The sequence below is a fragment of the Musa acuminata genome, chromosome BXJ1-2 (assembly GCF_036884655.1).
Source record: "Musa acuminata AAA Group cultivar baxijiao chromosome BXJ1-2, Cavendish_Baxijiao_AAA, whole genome shotgun sequence".
Taxonomy (NCBI): Eukaryota; Viridiplantae; Streptophyta; class Magnoliopsida; order Zingiberales; family Musaceae; genus Musa; species Musa acuminata.
This window is the reverse complement of record NC_088328.1, coordinates 9,965,119-9,991,202: the sequence shown is the minus strand read 5'-3', so window position 1 is coordinate 9,991,202 and position 26,084 is coordinate 9,965,119. Positions and strand designations below refer to the sequence as shown.

The 26,084-nt window shown below is 35.3% G+C and overlaps 1 protein-coding gene across 2 annotated transcripts in view; it reads left to right on the top strand.

Annotated features, from left to right (window-relative positions):
- The first annotated feature begins 7,634 nt into the window (after positions 1 to 7,634).
- Positions 7,635 to 26,084, top strand: part of LOC135595390 (uncharacterized) — a 34,761-nt gene continuing 16,311 nt past the window's right edge. The window contains exons 1-14 of one of the 2 annotated variants that reach the window (XM_065086235.1): positions 7,635 to 8,200; positions 11,489 to 11,620; positions 11,705 to 11,776; positions 14,396 to 14,466; positions 14,543 to 14,642; positions 14,739 to 14,837; positions 20,896 to 21,022; positions 21,311 to 21,444; positions 21,538 to 21,597; positions 21,804 to 22,039; positions 22,655 to 23,081; positions 24,435 to 24,758; positions 24,877 to 25,479; positions 25,601 to 25,774. In XM_065086235.1, the coding sequence (XP_064942307.1) occupies positions 8,018 to 8,200; positions 11,489 to 11,620; positions 11,705 to 11,776; positions 14,396 to 14,466; positions 14,543 to 14,642; positions 14,739 to 14,837; positions 20,896 to 21,022; positions 21,311 to 21,444; positions 21,538 to 21,597; positions 21,804 to 22,039; positions 22,655 to 23,081; positions 24,435 to 24,758; positions 24,877 to 25,479; positions 25,601 to 25,774 (2,742 nt within the window). In that variant the 5' untranslated portion in view covers positions 7,635 to 8,017. Of the gene's footprint in view, positions 8,201 to 11,488; positions 11,621 to 11,704; positions 11,777 to 14,395; positions 14,467 to 14,542; positions 14,643 to 14,738; positions 14,838 to 20,895; positions 21,023 to 21,310; positions 21,445 to 21,537; positions 21,598 to 21,803; positions 22,040 to 22,654; positions 23,082 to 24,434; positions 24,759 to 24,876; positions 25,480 to 25,600; positions 25,775 to 26,084 lie in introns of those variants that run through there. The other variant, XM_065086242.1, reaches the window with a different exon arrangement.

The following is a 26,084-nucleotide window of genomic DNA, read 5'->3' as shown; positions in this document are numbered from 1 at the left end:
ATAATGTTGTAATTCTTTTCTCTGTTTATCAATTTTCACATCAAGACAAAGGTGAAGTATCAACCTTATGTCAATATGTTTGTGCATCATTATAGTTTCAATTTACAACATGCACAATTTTAAAATATTACACTTCATCCTTACTCTATGCATGATACTAAAAATAAATCAATCATCATATTATACATGATACTCATAAGCTAGTAAATTTATTTCATTTTAGAGCATCAAAACAATATCATGAGTATTTCATACATTCATATCAGTACATGAAGAATATCAAGAAGAATTAGGTGATGAGATATACTTCAAGAATATAAGGAATTATACAAAGCCAAAAAATCATATCATGAAGGATGAGATCATGTGAATACCAAAAGATATGATTTATTTTGACAAATCTCCTCTTAAATATTCAAAGAGAAATTTTAGGAGATCAAATAATAAAAGAAATTCAAATGAAAATTTAAGTTATGAATTTTGAAAAAAATATTCAAATAAAATTTTAAGTCATGAATTTTGAAAAAAGATATTCTCTTTAATAAATCGTAAAAGGAAACGAAGGAGAAAAATAGTTCAATTCATGCAAAAGAAATCTTATGATTCACATAGAAAAATCTCATCTTTAGTAAAATACCAAGAAAAATCATAGGAGTACAACGAAGATATCTTGATTAAAAAAAATATCTCAAGTAATTCCAATAAACCAAGATCATGATTTTGATAAAACTTATTCAAATTCAGATCGTCAAAATCATCAAAATCTCAACATTTAGTTTAAGAGATTCAAAATGACATAAATAATTTTATTGATCTCTTAGTGAAAAATCGATAAGATAGAGAAAATGAAAATTTTCAAAAAATGCTTTCCTCCTTTTGTTTCAACTTATTGATTGATTTCATATATGCATGTTCTTTTCTTTCAAATTCATTCATCATTCATTAACACCAAAAAAAGAACTTTCAAAAGATCGTAAAAATTATCATGCATAAGTTTGAAATATAAACTCGTTTAGCATGCTTTCAAGTCATCATTATATTTTCATTAAGATATATTTTCCTTTTTATATGTTTTATTTTATGTGATTTATTTCATATAACATGATCACGTTTTTTTTTTTTTTTTTCGTATGAAAACATACATCATAGTTTAAAATCGAAAAGGCCACGTTCATTATCATAAAAATCGATAATCCATAAATTTCAAGAATCATCATGCATAAATTCGAAACCTAAACTTATTAAGCATGATTTCAAATCATTACTTCAAATCAAATATGATTTCATTAATCATGGAGCATCTTCAATCAAAATCGAGAACTAATATGATTCATCTTATTAGGTGTACAAGCATTAGTTTTATATCTAACATTCTATTGCATTATTAAAACACCAAGCATGATTTCATAAAGCATTTTTAATCAAAATCATTTTATTTGTTTATCATAAAACATGTAATTTTCATGATTACTTTTAAAATCACTAGAAAGGAAAGCATGATCCAATTTTATTTTTGTATTTTCATTAAACATGTAATTCAAAAAAATATAATTTTTCTAAACTAATTAAAAAATAACTCATGAAATGCATTATGTAATTTCGAAATAAATTAAAGGAGTTTCGTTTGAGTTGTTTACCTCATTGTCGAATGCTGTTAAGGCGTAGTTTGCCACCTTGCCTTTGTTGATTTTCTTCTTGTCTTCGGATGAGCTCAATTCGTCCAAAGTCACCTTCTTCTTCTTTTTAAGTTTATTTTTAATTTTCGATTCTTGTTTTAAAAATTTCATAAGGAGTTCAAGTTCACCATCACTTGAGCTTATACTCGTGTGGTCTTCAATTGTTCTTAGTCCGAAATATTTTTTGTTCTTTGGAAGGTGGTGGTTCTCAAGTTCTTTAAGTGCATTGCGCATCATTTCATAGGTCATTAGAGATCCGATAAGTTCTTTGATCAAAAAAGTATTCAAATTTTTTTATTCTTGTATAGCCATTATTTTCGAATCTCAATTCTTAGAAAGCGATCATAAAATCTTGTTAACGAGTTCAAAATTAGAAAAGCATTTCCCAAGAGCTTTTAAACCATTGACGACATCCGTAAAACGAGTATACATGTCAATAATGGTTTCACTCGACTTCATTTGAAAAAAGTTCAAAACCGTGCATTAAAAGATTTATTTTAGAATCTTTTACTCTATTAGTGCCTTCGTGTATGATTTCGAGAGTGTGTCATATATCGAAAGCTATTTCACAAGTAGAAACCCGATTAAACTTGTTTTTGTCTAAGGCACAAAATAGAGTGTTCATAGCTCTAGCATTTAAAGAAAATGTCTTCTTCTCCAAATCATTCCAATGGTTTATTGAAATAGAAGATCTTCGAAAATTATTTTCAACAATGTTCCATAAGTTCAAATCCAAAGAAAGCAAGAAAACTCTCATTTGAGTTTTCCAATATGTGTAGTCCATCTCATTGAAAAAGGCAGGACGAATGAGAGAGTGGCACTCTTGAAAGCCGAAAAGAGTCATTTCTCTTGGGTGGTAAACCAAATGAGAAATACAAGGCTCTGATACCAATTGTTAGGAAAAGAGTCGGCACTAAGAGGGGGGTGAATTAGTGCAGTAGTAAAAATTATGTCCGTTCAAAACTTCGTTGTGATTAAATCCATTTCCGACGAAAAATCATTTTGTAAAGGTATTAACTTTAAAAGCATATAGAAGAGCGTAGTGGATGTAAAGCAAGTTAAGTGGTTTGCAGAAAAGTAAATTGCACAAGAGAAACACAAACTAGATTTTTATAGTGGTTCGATCGTTGTGACCTACATCCACTTCGCTGATTCCTCTTTTGTCAAGGCCATCGACATCTACTATCAGTCTTCTTTCAATGGACGAAGACTAACTACCTTTTTACACCCCTCTTCTCCTTTTCACAGGTTTAGGAGATAACCTTTTACAACCCTCTTTTACAAGGTATCCCTCTCACATCTTCCATAGAACTCTCTCTAAGCTTTGGGAGGGGTGAACTCAACTTTCTAAGGTACAACTTTAGAATCATAGGATTTTACTCAATATTTCTTTCTAATCCATGCAAGAATAGTTAGGGTATTTATAGGCCCCAAATGGATTCAAATTTGGAGCCCAAAATTCAAACCCCCGAAATTTTAGGGTACGGGCAGTACCACCACCTGCGGCCTGACACTAGGCGGTACCACCACCCAGACTGGTGGTACCATTGCTCAGACAGTCTTGGAGACTGAGTCTGGGTGGTACCACTACCTAGACAGGCTGTACCACCGCCTGACACCGTCTCGGAGACTATGCCACGATGATTTCACTTGTTTGGTCACTATTTGGGCCTTTCTTTTAGCCCAACATAGTCGGGCCCAACTATCCCCTAATTGGGTTGGCCCAATTCTAATCCCTATTATGTGTTAACTATAAATTTTAAGATATTTACTAAGCTAAGCAAAATCCGTAAGTCTAGGTTTCTTCCGGTGAGCTTCTTGCGATCTTCCGACGAACTTCCAACGATCTCTCGGCAATGTTCCAGCGGACTCCCGGCAAGCTCCTGGACTTTATGATGATCTTTTTGGTGAGTTCCGATGAGCTTCTTTGGTAAGCTCTGGGACTTCTCGATCAATTCCGACAAAACTTTCGACGAATGTCCGGACTTCTAACGAACTCTCGAACTCCCAACGAAGTCGCATTCTTGACTCTGGGATTTCATTTTGCTTTATGCCTTGCTATCATAGTTAATCCTTCATATGTAAAAACACACTTCGATCTAGACAATTATTACTAAGCATGAATCATGTTGTCCGACATGTCATTGGTCCGTCGATGCTACGTCCGATTCTTCGACGCATCGTCCTCTCTTACGGCATATTGCTCAATTGGCCAGTTGACCTCTATAACTCCGATATCCTTGGCACAATATCTGCTCTTCTTGGCCCGATGCTCGAATCAATGGACCGAAGCCTTCTATCGATACGTCGACCAATCCTCTGGCCCGACGTCCAATCTTCTAACATGTTTTCCTCCGACCCAACATGATTCTTCCTGCTTTAATTATCTCTCTATGATCGAAGCATCTTACATCACTCAAAACACAGATCAAATCATAAACACTTATCAATTAGTTTCATCATCAAAATCCAAGATTCAACAAATCTCCCCCTTTTTGATGATGACAACCAATTGATGACGTAGTTAACCTTAACTCCCCCTATCAATATGCTATATTGATAGAACATTGAATTCAAGCTGAATTCAAGTAATTACAAATTTCATCATGAATATTTACAACATGTCATCATGCATAACATGATCATACTTCTCCCCCTTTATCATCAATAAAAAGGAAAAGTTACAACTTTCAAGTATTTGGACATAGAGGTTCAAATCATTGCAATATAATCATAATCTTCAATTTTATCATCATGCACGCTAGCAAATTTAGCATTACTTTGCAATATGTATAATCACCAAATCATCATTAATTTTAAAGATGTGCAAGATTATAAATTATGCAAGTTTGTATTTTTGTTTCTTAAGATAGGCAATCTATCAATTTTTTTGGTGATGTTCAAAGATAGTAAGCTTTTTCTTCTCTTTTGAGAAGTCCCATTTTTCCTTCCTTTGCAAAGTGCAAAGTACAATTTAGCAAAATTTTATATTATTTTACAACAGCTAGCAATTTGACAAGTGTTACTTCTCTTTGAAGTATGAAGGCTAGCAAGTTTTTTAAAAAATAATACAAGATAACAAGCTAGCAAGATACAATGTTTTACATGAAGTAAGCTAACAAGTTTTGCATCTTTTTGCGATATGTACATTTGTAATTTTTGCTTCTCTCTAGATGTGCTAGCAAGCAAGCAAGTTTTTCTCCTTATAATTTGTGAGCTAGCAAATTTTACATATATGAAAGTTGGCAAGATTTTTGCATCTATTTGAGATGAGCAAGCTTTTGCTTCTTCTTGAAGTATGCAAGCTAGCTAGCAAGCTAGCAAAATTTGCTCCCCCTTTGTCATTGTCAAATAGAAGGGAAGAATACAATGCTATAATTCTTTTCCCTTTTTATCAATCTTTACATCATGATAAAGGTAAAGTATCAACCTTATTTCAATATGTTTGTGCATCGTTATAGTTTCAATTTACAACATGCATAATTTTAAAACATTAAATATCATCCTTATTCTATGCATGATACTAAAAATAAATCAATCATTATATCATACATAATACTCATAAGCTAGTAAATTTATATCATTTTAGAGCATCAAAACAATATCATGAGTATTTCATGCATTCATATCATCATATGTAAAATATCAAGAAAAATTAGGTGATGAAATATACTTCAAGAATATAAGGAATTATACAAAACCAAAAAATCATATCATGAAGGATGAGATCATGTGAATACCAAAAGACATGATTCATTTTGACAAATCTCATCTTAAATATTCAAAGAGAAATCTTAGGAGATCAAATAATAAAAGATATTCAAATTAAAGTTTAAGTCATGAATTTCGAAAAAGATATTCCAATGAAATTTTAAGTCATGAATTTAGAAAAAAATATTTTTTTAATAAATCGTAAAAGGAAACATAGGAGGAAAAGATTTCAATTCATGTAAAAGAAATCTTGTGATTCACATAGAAAAATCTTCTCTTTAGTAAAATACCAAGAAAAATAGTAGGAGTACAAAGAAGAGATCTTGATAAAAAAAAAATATCTCAAGTAATTCTAAGAAACCAAGATCATGATTTTGATAAAACTTATTCAAATTCAGAACGTCAAAATCATCAAAATCTCAACATTTATTTCAAGACATTCAGAATGGCATAAATAATTTTATTGATCTCTTAGTGAAAAATCGATAAGATAGAGAATTTTTTTTAAAAAAAAAATGCTTTTCTCCTTTTGTTTCAACTTATTGATTGAAACAATTATTAATTTTCAAGAAAATTTTCAAGAGATTTATTTGCTTTAATTAGGTCTCATTTAATTATTTATTTTCTTGATTGAAATTCTAAAGTTTGTTTGAATTTGTATAAATATTAATTCACCCCTTCTTATTTTCATTATTAATTTTGATAATTAATAATAGATCAAAGTTCTCTTATTTAAATTAATACTTAGAAGAAAGAGAATAATGTTTTTGAACAATATGAGGTTGTTCTATCACGTGTCTTCTTATATTCAATGTAATAAATTATATATATTAAAAGAGTTTTTTATTTTATTTTATATGGATTATAATTTATAAAATATTATTAAGTTTGATTTTTGAAAATATTTAAAACTTATTAATAAATGAAATAATTTAAAAAAATATTTTTTTTAAAAGTTCAATCTTGTACAGTAGATTGAAATGAATTTGTATTAGAATTCACGTTTGATATACTCTTGAAATCACTCACGAATATAACATTAATAATTTCATACATTATTTATAAATTATTTAAAATAAAATCAAACAAATTTATTAAAAATATGTACACTTGTTATGGATGTTATCCACGCATAAAAAGTCATTTGACAAAAGTTACTCAGGTGAGTACAATTCGTAGGTCACTTTTTAATTGGGATACAAAACTAACTACGGTTTAAGAAACTAAGGACCTAACAATCTTTTAATTAAAGAATTCATATGATCATTAGTTATCTATCAAGTTGATAGTATTTTAAAACCGACAGACATGTGGAGTCTAATTAGTCAACAAATGTTGACGTGGTAAATAGATGTGTCAAATCAACATGAGATATAAAAAAAATAGTTTTCATTGATGTATTTAATCTTAATTGACAACAACAGCTACAAAATGAATGCTATGCGTACGAGGAGTCTCTCTCGACAAGTATCATCTCTATGATTCGGAGCTCATAGAACTCTCGATTTGAATGTTAAAAGGGTCTCGTCGGATATATCTTAGTGCAAGTTTTGTTAAAACTCTCCAAACGAAAATTCATCACATCAAACCCTTTCTAAAAATGATAGAATCACGAGATTAGGTTAAAGCTCCTCGAACAGAATCTTTCTTAGTTGAGAGTTCATTCTAAAATAATTTTTTTCAATTCCAATAAGATTAAAAAACAATATTGTGTGGCCTTACCAAATCCAATCCAAAATTAATTAATACTATTTCAAACTGAAAATTGAATCTATGTGTTTGAGTTGACGCCCTCATTTTAATTCAGTCACTTACGCCTAGTGGTATACTGATTACATTAGTTAGCCTAGTGGTAAAAAAAAAAAAAAAAAGGCCGGGTGGTACCGCATGCAACCAATTTTAAGGGGATCAAAGGCTAGCACAGAATATCCCTTTCGTCGTCTGGTGGCAACCTCGCCTGACCTCCGTAGGAAGACGGTTGGTTTACCGCTGTGGTGGAGGAAGCATATCTCATCCGATTCGACGACGAGGGGAGATTCCGCTGCCACTGTTGTTAACAGCGAGCATATCTGTATTATCTCACAGGCCCTTTTTCCTCCTCGCCTGCCCTCGTCATACACCTGCATCAATCGTTCACCGCTGGAGAAAAAAAAAAATAAAAAAAAAAATAAAAAAAAAAGCGAGGCGAGAGGAGACGCGCGCGCACGCGCACACACGAGCACATCAAGGCGAGCGCGAGAGTGCTGTCTGCTGTCCCCTTTGTCCTTATCGCCTCCCCTCCTCCCTCTCTGGTTCTCTCGCCGCGCCTATTGGCTCTCCGCCACGCCCCGCATCTTTTCTCGCCCCCTACCTCTGTTCCTTCTTTTGCCTAACCTTTCCCCTTTTCTCTCCACCGCTTTTGACTGATTTGTCCTCTCCTCCTCCTCCTTTGGGATGCGCGTGCTCCGCTCTTGGGATTTCAGACACAGATTGGAAGCAGCGGCGGTAGAGAAGTTACCGATTCCATCCTTGTCGCCATCAAGACGCCGTGGTTCGTGGAGAGGTGCTGAAGCAGCGGCGGCAGAGAAGTTACCGATTTCATCCTTGTCGCCATCAAGACGCCGAGGTTCTTGGAGAGGGGCTGCTCGCTGATGACGATGACCTCCTCCAAGAAGAAGTCGCCCTCTTCGGGGCGCTACGAGTCGGAGCATGTGATGAACTACAGAGGAGGCTCGGTCCTCGGCAAGAAGACCATCCTCAAGAGCGATCACTTTCCCGGCTGCCAAAACAAGCGGTTGACCCCCCAAATCGATGGCGCCCCCAATTATCGCCAGGTCTGTCGGTGTCCGCTTTTGTGTTCCTCTGTGTGTCGTCTTTCTTTCCAGTCCGCTTCATGTTCATTCTTCATTCTCTTATTGTGTGGTCTTCAGTGCTGTTCGAATCGATTGGTTGTTATTGACTGTTTCGATACCCTCCTCCAATTTTCGTTCAGAAAACTATTCATTTGCCTTAAAATTGATGATACCTAAATCAGCGAAATAAACAGACCGTGTAGGGTTGGATTTGCAGGTAGAATCCCAAGTGTTCGTAATGGGCAATTAACTATCTGGCAGATTTATATTGGTCATCTTTAACATTGACATCCGACAAACTTCACACTTGTGTGTAATTACTAAACTGGCGTGAACGTTTTGTACACATGTACGAGACCTGATTTCCTTTTCTCTTTTTGTTTTAATAAAACATGAGTTTGTATCTGCAAGGTTGAATTCTAGCCAAGTGATAGTACTCGTGATTTCATAAGAAATAAGGCAGAATACTTGTGCATTTCCTCTGAGATTTTCTTTCCCAATATTTTCCATCTATGTTTGTTTCTTGAGATTCTGATTCCACCATATCATCATTGCCAAATCGGGCAATCGACTCTCTGGAGGACTTGTATGAGTCATGCTGGGTATTGACATCTGACATTATTTACACGTGTGTATTTTCTTAACCAGTGTGGATATGTTCATTAATCCATGACCTGCACTGGTGAGACATGATATATTCTTTTCTTATTTCTTTTGGTTTTGTTAGATATGATGATTCTATTGTTTATATCTGCATGTTGAATTTATGACTAGTGATGCATACCAAAATAAATGCTGGAGTTAAGCATTTGAGTTTAGATTGTCTTTTTGGTTCTTTTCAGTATATGCATTTTTCTTGTGATTCTGATGCCTTCATTGCTAGCAATATTTGAGATTGTGTTTTCAGTCTTTTTCATCTATGCTTGTTTCTTGAGCTTCCGATTTCTTTACTGCTAGAAAAGTTAACAAAATTGGGCAGCACAGCCGCAGATGCTTGTGCTAAAGCAGGCCTGGAGGGTCAATATATGCAACCTTTTGCTTGTGAGTAAATGGGTTTTTTCTGTTACACAATCCTTTGTTTCGAAAAGAACAATCTTACTTGGAACCAAGGCTTGCCTTGGCGATAACTGATATTTTAAAATATTCTATATGTTATTTTTTCATGAGCATTTGAGATTGATTAGTCAACAGCAATTTTCTGGTTCTTGTAAGCTATTTGAGCAAGACTAGATTCCATAAAGATTTTAAAGTTCTTTTGCCTATAAATGCATTAATATCTACTGATCAAGTGCTTTAACCTAGTTAATTACTCAGGAACTGTAAAATATATAACTTCTAAGGCTTTTCCAATATTTTATTTACTCTGAACTTATTAAGCTATTAAAAAAAAAGTGTTAGCGGAATGACATATCACCACCATTGAGATATTTACTCTCCTTTGGATTCTTGCTACTGGAAAATAAGGATCTTCAAATGATAATTATCTTCAAACATAATTAGCACTTACATGCCTTCGGTGTTTTGACTTCCCCTTCCTGAAAGCAAATCATAGTACTTGCAGATGCTATTAAGATTACCATTTTGAAAAGATAGAGAGATCTTTAACTTTTGGAAAGCCTAGAACTCAACATGGCAGTTTGCAAGATATGGAATAATGAGTGTTTAGCCTGTCAGCCTATTAATAATTTCTGACAAATATCTTTTGCACATCACAAATCTAGATTATCTCCATAGTGATTTAATTTCTGTTGAAAATGCAAAATCTAAATAGGGACATTCCTATGGATTTCATACGATAGCCTGGTACTTAATTCTGAATAACATATTTGGCTAATTATATAACAAGTATAGGCTACACTTGAGAGCATATGACTCTTCTAAGCATGGGTCATTATAAAGTTGACAGCAGTTGCATTTGAGTCTGGATGTCAACATGCTTAGTCCTCTTCAAATCAACATGTTTTTCATCATATTTGTTCAATTATCTCTAAATGTCATATGCCATACATTTCATGCACCAGCAAAATTTTCTTAACTATGGTTAAATGAACTTTATATCTCTCAGCAGGATACCAGCAGATTAGGCTTGTGTCTGGTTTTTTGAGCGAATTGTTCAGGTGTTATTGATTTTATTACATTTTAAAGTCAAGGAACATTAAATATAGATGAGCCTTTTTAAAATGTAATAACTAATAAGATTTTCTGGTTGGTTAAATCAACATGTTTCTCATCATATTTGTTCAATTATCTCTGAATGTCATAAGTCATACATTTCGTGTACCAGAAAAATTTTCTTAACTAAGTATGGTTAAATGAACTTTATGTCTCTCAGCAAGATACCAGCAGATTGAGCTTGTGTCTGGTTTCTCGTGCTAATTGTTCACGTGTTATTGATTTTATTACATTTTTAAGTCAAGGAACATTAAATATAGATGAGCCTTTTGATTGTAATAACTAATAAGATTTTCTGGTTGGTTTCAAACCAAGATGATTGTGCATCAGAACTGAGTTCTTATGTTGCAATTTTGACCCTGTTAGGGAAATACAATTGCCTTTTATTCTCTTTTTTCCCAAGGTTTACTTGGGATGAATTTTGTACTAATTTTATATTTATGATAGTTGGGATTTGGATCATCCATTTTTGAAAGAAGAAAATAGTCATGTATGAGTAATGCATTTTTATAGTAAATGTAAGGCTTTTAAACACTTAATTTCTTGAAATTGCATATATAATGGTTTTGAAGTATCATGGCTAGACAATTACGCTAGTTCAATTTAAAATGTTGTAATATATGTAAAATACAAATCGGAGAAGGCAACTGGAGATTATTTGTTTCTCTTTTTGAACCTTAGCAACAAGATTGACTGGTTTTTTTTTTTTAATTTCTATGATGCCCACATGTAAAAAGATTGTGCACAAATAACAAGGTTCGACAGTATGTGAGGATGTTGATGTCCGATTGTTGATCACATAAGAAGACAGTTTAATTATTGAATAGTTGACTATTTAGTTTTGGTATGTATTAAAGCATTTATAATGATACAAACTTTTTATAAAATAAATGCATTGTCTCTTGTTGATAGGGTATTTACATTTAAGCTTATGCATAAACATTGCTTAGGTGTTGCTAACATTTGAAATTGCACGCATTCTACATTATTCTGCCTACTTCTGTACTGATGAACATGTCCTCCAAATTTATTGTACATGCACACTTTTGCCATTGATGATACTTGAGTAACTGTTAAGCTGATTGATATATTTTGTAGGCTGGTTCATTGCATGTTCATGGGGTTGCTATACCTACAATAGATGGGATCCAGAATGTACTTAATCATATTGGAGCAAAACAAGACTTAAAGAAAAAAGGTGTCCTGTGGCACAATCTTCGAGAAGAGCCTGTAAGATTATCTAACTACTCTCACAAAATTATCAATGAATATTTTTTTTTCATTTTTGTACATGATCTTTATTTGTTTAAACAGGTTGTCTACATCAATGGCCGCCCCTTTGTCCTACGAGATGTTGAAAGGCCTTTCTCCAATCTTGAGTACACGGTTTGTAGATAATATTCTATTGTTGAAATGGACTTTAGTCTATGTAGTATTTTTGTTTTCTAAATATTTGCTCTAGAAAAAGAAATATTCTTTAAAACTTTTAGCTTGTATAAATTCTGCTTTTTCTTATTTCACTTTAATGGCTAGCAGCAAAACAATAAAAAAATCCGTGTTGCATTTGATCCGAAAGTTTCTCATTTGGGACAATGAAGCTAGTTACACTTAAAAGCTAAAGTGTAAAGTGCAACAATTGCCTTACCAAAGGAATGCATATGGTGGGTTGTGATTGGACTTGATATCATGCCATCAGCATGGCAACCTGTTGTGCCAGTGTTACCATGCTATCAGGGGAAGAAGAAATCAAGAAAAAAAGAGAGCAAAAAAGAAAGTTGAAGCCATAAATACACAAATGTCATTGTGGTTGTTTGACTGCATCCAACTTCTTGACTAGTGGCATAAGATCCTTCCATTGCTAAACCATGAGGTCCCAAATTCATTGGCCGTGATGTGATGTTACCTGAAGGTCGGGCAGGCCTCTAATGAATCATGTTGATTTGTTCAACTTTAACTGATGAATTAATTATTCAGAAAACCAAAAGAAAGGTTTTAAAACTCCGAAGTATCAAAAAACTTGGCAAAAAGAGCTCCATTAATTTAAAAATGCGATCTTTGCCTACATGGAGAAATAACAACTATTACTGTTAGGGTTTTCTTTATCATCCCTACAGTTAGATTTAGTTTCCTATTTCTTTCAAAGTGCATTAATTCTAATGTCTTTTCCTTAAAACATATCTATTCCAAGATAAAATGGTAACTTGCAATGAAACAGTCTGCATGTTACCTATGACACACTAATATTCCCACATGGGGAAATCCATATTGGCTTACTTGCTATATTTGACTTTCAATGGTCAACTTATAATTTATATGGTGAATCCTGCACCATTCACAAGTTATTAAGTTAGTAGGTTATTTAGGTCATGTACAAGTAGTATCATAGCAAATCTGTGGGCTTTTCCATCTGGTCATTTGGGCTGAGTTCCACAGGGAACACCAAAAGACCATTGTCTGTCATGTGTGACAACTTGACAAGGATCTCAGGATTTGCTAGAGTGTTGGTGATATCCAAATAGCCCCACATGTACTTTAATATGTGCTTAACAGCTAGCTACTAAATTTTGTGTTGTTTGCTAAGCTTCCACTCCATTCATTATTATTAGGTTGGTAGATTACTTTTATTATGACATCGGTCAACTTTTTAGTCTAAACAAACTTGTAATTTTTCATTATCGAACTCACACTTCAAGCATATTCACAAAACGAAGTTTAAAGAAGACAAAAAGTTGATAAATGGAAGGCCTTATTTAGTGGAGTATAATCATCTGCTGCTCTTTGACACTATAGAATATACAACATGTTAGATATAAGCTACATAGCTGTCACTGGATTATATTATTGGCTGAAGTCTGTCATGTAAAACTGAACCCATTGTATAATGAGTTGCATTTTAAACTTGTTAAATGACCATGCATATTATTTCATTTGCTTTGGCCTCTGTGATCAGAGATGGTTGCAATTGAGCCTGGTCCTTAGCTGACACTACGTTTGTCAGTTAAGGCATATTCACAACATTTACAGAACATTGAGAATTATGCATGAAAACCTAGGAAAGTAATAATGTGAAATGAACATGGTAGATGATGCATAGGAGCCTGGCAATTTACATTTGGTTAGTCGAAAGGAACTAGCAGAGGCTCTATCTGAATTTTTCTTTTAATAAGCTGCAAAGAGGATGCAGAGACAAAGAGGAATGGACAAGGAAGGTTTTGGAAGTTCCAGTGATAGTAAATCATTTTCTAAATGTCCACTTGATGTTTGAATTGCATTTTCCTTTTCTTTGATATGACTTCTTGATGTAAGTTTGTTCATCATGACCTCTAACTTTGATTTATATTGATCCGTTAATTTAGTCCAACTGAATATTTAATTGTTTTGGTCCTTTGATGTTTCTTCCATTTTAATTTTTCTTGTTTAAAATATTAAAATTCAGATGCCAAGGTACAAACTTGTTTGGCAACTTTATTTCTACTTTTTTTCTTAAGTGCTTAATTATTTATGAGACTTTGGAAGCTGAAAGCTTCTCTGGAGAATTTAGAAACATCTTTCTTTTCTTTTTCAGCTTGTGACCATTCAAGAAGGAGTCACAATCAACTAACATCAAAACTGATTTGTTGTATCCCTTCCTCTGATCTTCTGACATGCATGATGTGCACTGATAAGAATATTCTATTTCAGTCCTGCATCCATCTAATATAACCTGCCAGAACCATTTTTATCTGATTGTCTGCTCCCGTATGCCTTCGACTTATCTAATCATTCTGTTGGATAAAACTGTGACTGACAGAGGAAACCAAAACAGGAATAACAATTCTATTCTTATTTTGAGAAGCATCAACAACTAGATTATTCCAAATATATCCTTTACGAGGGGTTTAGAGCCTCCAGTTTTCTTAAAGAATCTAAACAATTCAAAATGACTTGATTTCCTGCTTGCACTTGCTTGTCGTTGAGTTATTCAAATTTGCATTATCTTCAGATTGGTTTTTCATGTCATTCTAGGGAATCAACAGGGCTAGATTGGAGCAAATGGAATTTCGGCTGAAAGAAGACATCTTGCGAGAAGCTGCGCGGTATGCATATAAACATTATTCATCATTTTAAAGGAAGGTTCTGTGAGGTTTTCTTACTGAAAATTTGACATATCAGTTATGGGAATAAAATCCTTGTAACTGATGAACTGCCAGATGGCCAGATGGTGGACCAATGGGAACCAGTGATGCATAACTCTGTCAAAGCACCTTTAGAGGTACTTAAGTCGATGATAGTTGTATAGTTTGTTAAATGATCATAATTGTTTTCTTTGAAGCTCTTTATTTTTTCACATTTTTAATGTTCTGTCTAGGTGTATGAAGAGCTACAGGAAGAAGGATATCTTGTTAATTATGAGCGTATTCCTATTACAGATGAAAAATCCCCAAAAGAAGGAGATTTTGATGATTTGGTCAGATTTCTTATCTCTGTCAAATTATGAAGTTTTCCCCCTTTTTTTTTTCCTGATTTTGACTTTAGAAGTATTCAATATTTAAAATGGAGAAACTAGAACCAGAAAAGGAAAGCGCAAATATGTAGGTTGTAATATTGTCCAAAGAGACATTATTTCTACCATTAGAAAACACAGAAGCTCCAATCTAGTGCATCTGTCTAAGAAGATAACTGCAGTTTCAGATTCTGACCGAAAAAGAAAGAGAAGGAAAGAAAAGAAGAAAGAGGAAAGAGAGACGAGGACAGAGAGTGAGAGTGAGGAGATCAGAGGGGGAGACAGGAGACTGGAAAGAGAGAAGAGAGAGAGAGAGAGACTGTGAGTAGTAGTCAATGAGGGGGATGGATGAGCAAAGAGAAGTTTGGAAAAGGAAGTGGACTTACCTCTTTCTTTCATGAGTGGTTGCTGGTTGCCAACTCTGTTTGATGCCAGCCCCATGGTCGGTAGTTTTGCCTTGGACTTTGGCTTCAATTCTTAGGTTTCACTTGCTGCCTATGTATTGGGGCAAAGAAGTAAGAGATAATTCTCATATTTTTCTTTTGCTCTTATATAATATATAACTTTCTAATATACGTAATTAACATATATAACATTATAAAATAAGCTTATATAGCCAGCCTTAGCAGTACAGCATGGTCTCTTCTTTGAGACCAAGATGGCTAGGGTTCGAGTAATGTATACCTCTCTGCTAGTAAGGGTTATTAAACTGATGGGTGCCTTGTGCACTGGCATAAACTTATACTATTAACTATTAACTTGTAACTTACAACCAAGGTCTACCATACCGAAGCGTACCACTCGTACCGGGCGGTACATACCGGTCCGACAGGTTACTGGTACGCGGACCGTCCGGTACTGCTACAGTGCTATAGTACTATACTATAGCACTGCTACAGTATGAAAAAAATAAAAAAAATTTGGTACACCAGGGCATACCACTCGGTATGCCCTGATGTACCGCCCGGTACACCGGTACCGTACCGTACCGAGCCCAGGTCAAAACGCCGGTATCGTACGGTACAACGAACTTTGCTTACAACTAATATTATTAGCATATGTTAAGTTATAGCTGTCTTATATTATTTACTTACAACCAGTGATTTCAATAGGCGCTCGGGCGCTCGCCTAGGCGCTCGAGCGAGGCAGGGCGAGGCCCGAGCGCCTCGCTTCATATCCAAGCGCCTCGCTTCAACGAGGCACCGCCTAGGCCCTCGCCCGAGCCCAGGCGTCGGGCGCTTCGGGCGAGCGCCCGGGTTAAACCAGGCGACCGAACCAGTGTTTTACGTCTGGTTCGGTCTCCGGTGCTTTAGTTGGATCAATCGAACCAACTAAATCACCGATAGGCTCCCTCTCACGATTTTCCCGACTTCCCCAACCCTAACACTCGCGATTTTGCCGTCGAGATTTCTTCTCCGTTGTCGTTGCTCTCTGCTGCCGCTGCCATTATCGCTACTCGCCGCTGCCACAATCGTCGCTCATCGCTGTTGTCGGCGCTCGTCGCTCGTAGCTCCCACTCCCACTCCCACTCCCGCTCCCGCTCCCGCTCCCACTCCCACTCCCACTATCGCTAGCCGCTCCCGCTCCCGCTACCACTGTCGTTGCCTTAGCAGCCTCGGTCTTCTCACACTCTTCTCACTATACTGTTAACAGTATATTAACAGTATACTGCTAACTGTATACTAATAATAGTATTTTTATTTATTAGATTAATAATATATTATTTTAATTTTAATACTATTAATTTTTATTTATTTAAAATTATTGTTAGGTTTTAAAATAAACGGCAAGTGTATAGAGCAACTCAAAAGATTTGATGTAAAATTTTATTGTTTTGATTTTTGAGACTTTTTATTAATATGACATTGTGATTTTGTACTCGATTTTCTTAATTTAATAACATATTTTTTATTTAAATAATTATATTAATTATATTATATATTTTTATATTTTAGCGCCTCGCTTCGCTCGGGCGAGCGCCTAACGCCTCGAGCGTTTTTGGACTCTGGTGCCTTTTGACGCCTAGCGCTTTTTAAATCACTGCTTACAACTTATGTATAACTAGTATGTTATTTATATGCAATATATTAAGTGTCAACATATATATATATATATATATATATATATCGGATTATCAGTTGTGTTATCAACTGTCATGCATATAAATATAGTGACTATTGTAGGTTTCAAACTCGGTAGACTCTGATATGAATTGACCTAGTTGGGATTGAACGAGGGCGATCTGATCCATCCCACAATATTGCAAAATTTATTGGGATCAAAGAAATTAACCAGAATGGTTTATTTTGGAAAAATCACATGACCCTGGTTGATTTCTAGGAAGCTGATCTTGAAAAAAGAAGGAAAAAGAGTAGAGCCGCAAGCTACAAAGAAAATAGAAAGAGAGGAGAGTTGAGTGGATGCCAGCTCTGAGAAGGAAATGAGTGAGAAGGCTGGACCTTAGTGGAATAGAGGAGAGAAGCATAGGAGGGCTTCCATGCTCTATCGTCACTATTCTTCATTTCTTTCATAATCGTCCAGTTTCACCATTCTTGTTGCTATCATAGCTTGCCTAAAGGTGGTCCTTCAGCCCCTATATATGCAGCCCCCAAACAAAATGGTTTAGGTGCAGCTTGAAGAATTAAGAGTTTTCCTTTTTATTTAATAACCTGATATTTTTGAGGTATAATATATGTTATTTATGTATGTTTTAAAATTTTAAAAGTTTTATTTTTTTAAGTTCTTTCTTTTTTAATAATTTTTAAATTTTTTAAATTTTGTTTTATTTCACTCTTATTGACCTTATCATGCCTATACAATTGGTATCATGTTGGTAGATCCTAATCTCGATTCTAATTTCGTGACATGCCATAGTGTATTGCAGCAAAATTTTGTTTTCAATAGGTGCTCGAGCGCTTGCATAGTGCTCGGGTGAGGTGTGGCAAGGCCCAAGCACCTCGTAACAAGTTCGAGTGAGGTGATTCAATGAGGTGCCAACCAGGCATGTGCCTTAGCCCAGGCGTTGGGCGACTCAGGCGTGCGATCGAGCCAAATAAAGCATGCGTTTGATTGGGCTCTGATTGGGGTTCAATCAATTGGAATTAGTTAGCTCAACCAAACCAACTAATCAACAACTTGCTCACCCCCTCCACCAATCGCACCCCCTCCTCTGCGCTCGACCTAGTGAAGACTCTAGCGAAAGAAACCCAACCATGAGCCTCATCCGCCCTACGTTGTCGTCTGCAGCGAATTCCTTCAGCTTACACTGTTGACTGCGAGCCTCCTGTACCCTACCTTGTTGTGTGCAATGAAGCCTCTTTCATCCTATGCTGTCGTGCACAACGTCTTCCTTCAGCTTATGTTGCCGATCGCGAGCCTCCTCTGCCCTACATCGCTTTGTGAAGTTTCATTTCTCCCCAATATGCAGCTTATGCTGTCAACTAGCTTCATTTCGCTGCCGATTGCCACCTTCCTTTGCCCTAAACACCACCATAGCCACATGAACCCTACTTGAGTAGGAGAACCCAACCTTCCTCCATCGTGCCTTGTTGTCTTCCTTGGTGCCATACCCCATAGCCTCCCATCAACTGGTTACTTCTCCATTTAACCATCTCCTTTTTCTCAGTCTATAGGTAACAACAACAATTTTGTCGGAAGGTACCATCTAGCTTAGTTGGTAAAGACTTTAATAGTTTATTATAAGATCGTGGGCTTAAATCTCACTTTTACCACTTACCTTTGCCAAAAAACAACAGTTTTGTTAAATGATCTCCTATTTCTTGTACTAGCTTGAGCACTTTGTTTAATGATCTCCTATTTCATGGACTTTGTTAAATTATTAGGAACTTATAAACACTATTAGGAGTTAGAACATAACAATACACTGTTAGGTAGATAATAAGAACACCTTGCTTTGCTCACTCGGTATATATATTTTTAAATTATAAATAAATAATAGGTATATTTTTTTATATTTTAATATTCATGAGCGCTTCGCTTCGCTCAAGCAAGTGCATGGGCAAGCGCCTGGTGCCTCGGACGTTTTGTCACCTTAGTGCCTTTTGGCACTAGCGTTTTTGAAAACACTCAGCCAAAGTTATCAACATTCAATTATTTTCTTTAATCTATTTTCTTTTATTAGCATCTTCTACTGTTGTTGCTATAAATAGTAAGCAAGGTTTGTACTACTGTCTGATGTGGCTTGGTATGAGTGTTGTTCATTGGTTGAACAACCTACCGGTACACAGACTAGTGTAACTGAGCCAAAGTTATCAACATTCAATTATTTTCTTTAATCTATTTTCTTTTAGTAGCATCTTCTATTGTTGTTGCGATAAATAGTAAGCAAGGTTTGTACTACTGTCTGATGTGGCTTGGTATAAGTGGTATTCATTGGTTCAACAACCTACTGATTCACAGAGTAGGGTAACTGGGTTGGATGCCCAATATAAGGCCTGTACCAGGCAGTTTATTTTATTTTTATATTTTCTGTCTTTTCTTCAGGTTTTTTTGAAACATGAGAAGTACCAGCATATAGGCCACTTGGGAGACTGGTATGGACCAGTAGAGCTTCGGTCCAAGCCCTGACCAGTATGCTTCCAGTACATGAAATGATGAACCTGGCTAGTAGTCATGCTTTATCTACAATACAAAACTTGTTGATCTTGTAATGATTTGTGTTCTGATGACTGATTATCAGACTGCTAATAATTTGATGAGGTTCCTAGTCAATAATGCATAATTCCAAGTTTTTTTTCTTTCTACTTATTAATGGATTTATAGAAGGGTAGACCTTAGTTTCCAACACACCTCCAGATCAGTAGCCTTAAGCTGATTCCAATCTGCCTAACCTTGTCTCAAAGTTCTTTGAATCTTCTTCTTGGTGTGTTTTCTAAAGTTTCTTCCCATGTTTTGGTTGTTTAGAACTTCTGACACTTTACATGCCACAATGTTATGAAGATCACTTTCTAATGAAGTGTATTTGACAAAATAATTGAACTTGTTGTGGCCCTACATTTGTGATCCATTTGATTCTTCTGAATTTATTAACCAAGATTTCAAATACTGCTGTCATTTTGCTCCATGTGATTCTATCGGGTAACAAACCTAGGCAATTTTTCCTATAATCATGTTGTCAAGTACCATGAATGACTGATTCCTGTCATCTTATCAGAAAGTATGCTTTTGCTGAATTATGGATTCAGCAGTGTACAAATTAGTTTGGGCTAGATGAAGTGCATGGTTCTCAACCCCAGCACATTGGGGACTGTGCCCTGATAAACAGGATGCTGTCTGATAACTTGTAGCCCTACTATTTTACCTTTCTTTCAGAAAGGTACCTGTCTTTCCTATCATAGCCAAATTCTACAGGTTCAAGTAATGCATTATGAGGAGACCTTGGAGTTTATGCAATAGTTGTAACTGGAAGCTTTGAGAAAAATGATGCAATAGTTTTAGCATCATTGTATGGATGCTTATGGATCAGCTGCCTAATCCTCTGGGGCAATTTTCTTTTAATTGGCTAAGATCAGGAATTGTTTCCTTATTGCCAAATGTGATGTTAATGGACATATCTTGATTTGTAAAAGTTGGTGGAGAAGATAACATGGCATTGATGCAGCAGAAGTAAAAAAATGCAGTAAACTTAGGTCACTGCTCGCCTGCATTAACTGGAGATAATATATAAATGGTTGTGGTCATTTTATGCACTCATTTTGAGTTTCAGTCTAGTTTTTAAATATTAGTATTAGTACTCAACAGAATATTACTGGACCAGTATGTATAGGTCGATAAGTATGGTATGTCATGGTTCACCTATAAAAACTGCTAAAATTTTGCTTAATATGTTCAGTATAGATAGTTGTAAATTGCATACTATTATACGAGCACATGGTTGGACCAGTATAGTGTGGTTGGTAAACCATGATAACTGAAATATTGTTGATAATAAGCAAAGAATTTGATGGCTTTGGAAATATGTAGCAGCCTTATAGTTGTGAAAATTGCCAATTACTTATGACAGGTGCATACAATCTCTCAAGTCAATTTAGACACAGAAATAGTTTTTAACTGTCAGATGGGGCGAGGACGAACAACGACTGGTATGGTGATAGCTACTCTGGTATATCTCAACCGAATAGGGGCATCAGGTAAGTTTCTATTTGTTTCTGAAATTTCTTAAGAACCTTTCAGGCTATTCATAACATGTCAAACCATCATACTGTATGTTTTGATTGTATGGACAGCCTGATATCTAGAAGGTTTCTTGAAGAATTTGTCAAGTTGTTTTTGCAAATCTTTGTTAACTACTACCAACTTATTGCCTAGGGCAGATTACTTCCTTTCCTTGTTAATCATGATCTTTAACTATTTCTTGTTTTGACAGTTCATCTTAGTTTCTGAATAGAAGTTGTGTATAACTTATTTTTAACAAATAGGTATTCCACGGACTACTTCAATTGGAAAAGTCTTTGCTTCTGATGGTGATGTTACTGACTATCAACCAAACTCTGAAGAATCAATAAGGAGAGGTGAATATACTGTAATAAGAAGTTTAATTCGTGTCCTAGAGGTAAAATCTTTTATGCCTATTCCATTAGTTTATTAATTAGATAGCTTGATCATCGAAAACATTATATTAAAGTGGCTTGTGGCTTTCTTGCAGGGTGGTGCAGAAGCCAAAAAGCAAGTGGATAAAGTCATCGACAAATGTGATTCTATGCAGGTGTCTTTTAGCTTGAGATATGCAAAATTTCTATTTGTCTTCAACACACACACACACGCACACACACACACACATATCTACTTTTGAACTAGTATCTGGATTTAAACTTGGAGCTAACATGTTTCTATCATCTGTGATCATAGTTTTTCTTAACGATAGTGTAATTGGCATAGTATTCAGAATTTACTCAATTTTTTGTTCAACAGAACCTAAGAGAAGCTATTGCTACATATCGCAATAGCATTCTTCGCCAACCAGATGAGATGAAGAGGGAGGCATTGCTTTCATTTTTTGTTGAATATTTGGAACGCTACTACTTCCTCATCTGCTTTGCTGTCTACGTCCACACAGAGAGAGCTGCTCTTCATTCGGTTTCATCTGATCAAATAAGTTTTTCTGAGTGGATGAGGGCAAGGCCTGAACTTTATAGTATACTTCGCCGGTAATTTTTAGTGATACGTTTAGTATTTTATTTTATAGTATTTCTAGTTCGGTTTTATTTGACTAACTGAACAAGTTCATCTATTATTCTTGTGCCTGTAAATAATTGTTCATTCTACTCATGATTGTTAATATCTAATAACAAACATTGTTAACAGATTTTTCTTTCATTTTTCATCTGAGTTTGGCCCTGGCATTTGCTCTGGGCATTTTCTTCGCCGCTTCTTAACCTTGAAAGACGAGCCCACTTTATTTCTAAATAAGCTTCCATTCATTTGATCACTAATGAAGGTAATGCTAAGTTGATTGTTTTCCAAAATGGAAGGGATGTTATGTTGTCTTTGTTAATTATTTACTGCATATTATATCTGTTTGTGCCACTGTGAGAAACAAGGAAATTTCATTTCCTACTTGCAATAATTGTTCTTCAGTAAAGTTTGAATTTGAGAGAAATGTCTACTTTATCAGTTTGGTGATAGGTAACATGTGAACTTGTTGATTGGTCCATATTTAACCTTGAAAGAATCATTTTAATTTGGATGAATAAATTACTGCAATAATCATGTTTTTACATATTGTTTTTTCATTTATTATGATACAATTGGTACTTTTACAGGTTGCTACGGAGAGACCCAATGGGTGCTCTTGGCTATTCAAGCTTGAAGCCTTCTTTAACAAAGATTTCTGAATCTACTGATCACAGTCCATATGACGTGGGTGTGGTTGCTGCTATGAGGAATGGTGACGTTCTCGGAAGTCAGACAGTTTTAAAAAGCGATCACTGTCCTGGTTGCCAGAATCTTAGTTTGCCGGAAAGAGTGGATGGTGCACCTAATTTTCGGGATGCTACTGGGTTTCCAGTTTATGGTGTTGCGAATCCCACAGTCGATGGTATTCGAGTCGTTGTTCAGCGAATCAGAAGTAAAGGCGGACGGTCAGTTTTATGGCATAATATGCGAGAAGAGCCAGTTATCTATATAAATGGGAGGCCTTTTGTGTTGCGTGAGGTGGAAAGGCCATACAAAAACATGCTGGAGTACACAGTAATTTCTTTTCTTTGATAGACATCTGCAATTCTACACACTTCCAATCCATATGTTCGGCAATAAAATTCTTGAGTAGTGATTGCTGACTTTACAGTTAGAAAGTTTGATAGATTTGTGTAACCTTCACCCTTCTTTGATTACAACAATATCTACAGGCTAGATCCAAAGTGCCAGTTGCAAGGATCCTTTCCATTATTCAGCTCTATACTAGGACATTTCTCATGTTCGATTGCCTGAGGGCTTGCAGAATTGAATTAGCAAGGAGTAAAACCATAAACAAATTTCTTTTTCAAAAACATAATAATCATAAAATGTGAAAATTTACTAGTAAATTTAAGATAGTTAAAAAATTGTATTTGCATATCTGATTTTAAATGTATGATAGGGAACTACTATTTAGTAGGGGTAAATCACTCCTGAAACTTTCTAGGGATGGTTCATTCTCTCACGACATTGGTGTCTGGGATCCACAAATATGTGCACTGTGCATCATATTTATGTTTGTGTGAGAGAATCACCTAGGAAAATCATTGAGGAGTCATTCACTCCTGCCAAATAGTGTTTTCGAATGTCATAATGCTAAAACATAAAATAATAAAATAGATCCTTTAAAGGAAATCATACTAATCTTGTAACTTCAAAAGTCAAAGGTGTTCCATAACTCTGCCTTCCCCTGGGAATGACTGATGAAAGGTTAGAGGTTTTCTAACCTCTTTGTCTTCACTTTCCTATTCTCATATCTTCTCGTGCAGCTAATCTTAATTTTCCTACTTGAGTTTCCAGTTCAATTGGTATAAACCTGGATTAGTAAATTTTATGTTGATTTTGACCAGTTCAATTTGTATCAACCTGGATTAATCAATTTTATATTAATTTTGATCAAGTTATATTGATTCCAGTTGTTGGGATGAGAAATCTATTGATTTTGAGCAAGCCATTCTGGATTACTGAGTCACATTGAGCTGTAAAATCACATTTTATTGTTTTAGAAGTCTTCTTGAATCTTCCTCTCTTTGGACCACCAATCTTAATTAACTCATTTCTCTTAATAGGTTTATTTGTAGATCTTCTTTGGACATGTCAAACTACCTTTAGGTTTTCTGTCAATTTATCCTCAGTTGGGATTAACCTGATTATTCACAAACACAATTTTTCTTATGTATCTTCTGTTGCATCCCCACATATCCATCTCACTCTCACCGACACTAACCTTTTTTGGGTTCGCTTTGTGTAATAAAATTACTTAATGCTTTATTCCATGTGTGGTGTCTAGTCTTTTGATTCTCTTTAATATGTAAAAAACAAAATATATTTTTTCTTGACTGTTGATATCAAGTTTTGGTTTGTCAGGGAATTGATCGTGAGAGGGTTGAGAGAATGGAAGCTCGGTTAAAGGAGGATATTCTTCGGGAGGCAGAGTTTTATGGTGGTACAATTATGGTGATTCATGAGACAGATGATGGGCAAATATTTGATGCATGGGAACATATAGATGCTGAATCTATTCAAACTCCATTGGATGTCTACAAACATTTAGAAGCCGAAGGTCTTCCCATTAAATATGCACGTGTGCCGATTACTGATGGTAAAGCTCCTAAAAGTTCAGATTTTGACGAAATAGCATCAAACATTGCTTCAGCACCCAAGGATACAGCTTTTGTGTTTAATTGCCAGGTACATATTTCTTGTAATTGCTTGGATCTCCTTTCTTTTTAGAGTTTGTACTAGATTCTGTTACATAAATAAATTTATAAATTCATGGAGATATTTCAATAATTTTGTCGCGTTACAGATGGGCCGCGGCAGGACAACTACGGGAACTGTAATTGCATGCCTCGTGAAGCTTCGCATTGATCATGGAAAACCTATTAAAATGCAGCAAGATGACACGTACCACGAGCACTTGGACATTGGCTCCTCAAGTGGTGAAGAATCCATAGGTGATAACGGACCACCTATTTCAGATCTACTGAAATCTGTGGATGGAAAAGAACCACGTTGTACTTTTGGAATTGATGACATCCTTCTATTAAGGAAGATAACAAGATTATTTGACAATGGAATTGAGTGCAGGGAGGTTTTGGATGCTATTATTGACAGATGTTCAGCTTTGCAGAATATACGTCAAGCAGTGCTACAGTACAGGAAGGTTATCAATCAACAGCATGTGGAGCCAAGAGTAAAGAGGGTTGCGCTAAATCGTGGTGCTGAGTATTTGGAACGTTACTTCAAGTTGATTGCTTTCTCAGCATATCTTGGAAGTGAAGCATTTGATGGTTTCTGTGGGCAAGGTGAAACTAAGATCTTGTTCAAAACTTGGCTGCACAGGAGGCCAGAGATCCAGACAATGAAATGGAGCATCAGATTACGACCTGGGCGGTTTTTCACTGTTCCTGTAAATTTCTTTATCTAACTTGATGATGTTGGAAAGTGCATGTTTGTATGCGCATGTTAAATTTCTTTTCTTCTGGTTCTCCATTGTCTGATTAAAAAGTTATGATATCTGTTGTGTCTAGGATGATTCAAAAGCATTTTATGAAGCTCAGGATGGTGATGTGGTGATGGATGCAGTAGTCAAGTCTCGCAATGGGTCTGTCTTGGGAAAAGGTTCCATACTTAAAATGTACTTCTTTCCTGGACAAAGAACTTCAAGCTGCATGCAGTTTAAGGGTACACCACATATATATAAGGTATATTTAACTGGTCTAAATTGATGTAGTTAGTTCACTAAGCAGTTGTTTTAGCAAGTGCATAATCTACTCCTATTTTTCTGTTGAAATTAGTTGTTGATAGTTTAGAAATATAAGTTAAATGTTGCCAAGGAATTTCAATGTGGATAACTGGAGGTGTCTTGTCCAAAATATCAATTTACAAGCTTGCCAAATTTTACTCCATGTTACTCAGAGCTATTTTATAGTATTTGTTAGGTTGCTCATATTCATGGTTTGCTGGTTTGTCTTATTTATCTATATCTTCACCTGTTGGGTTGGTTTATATCAC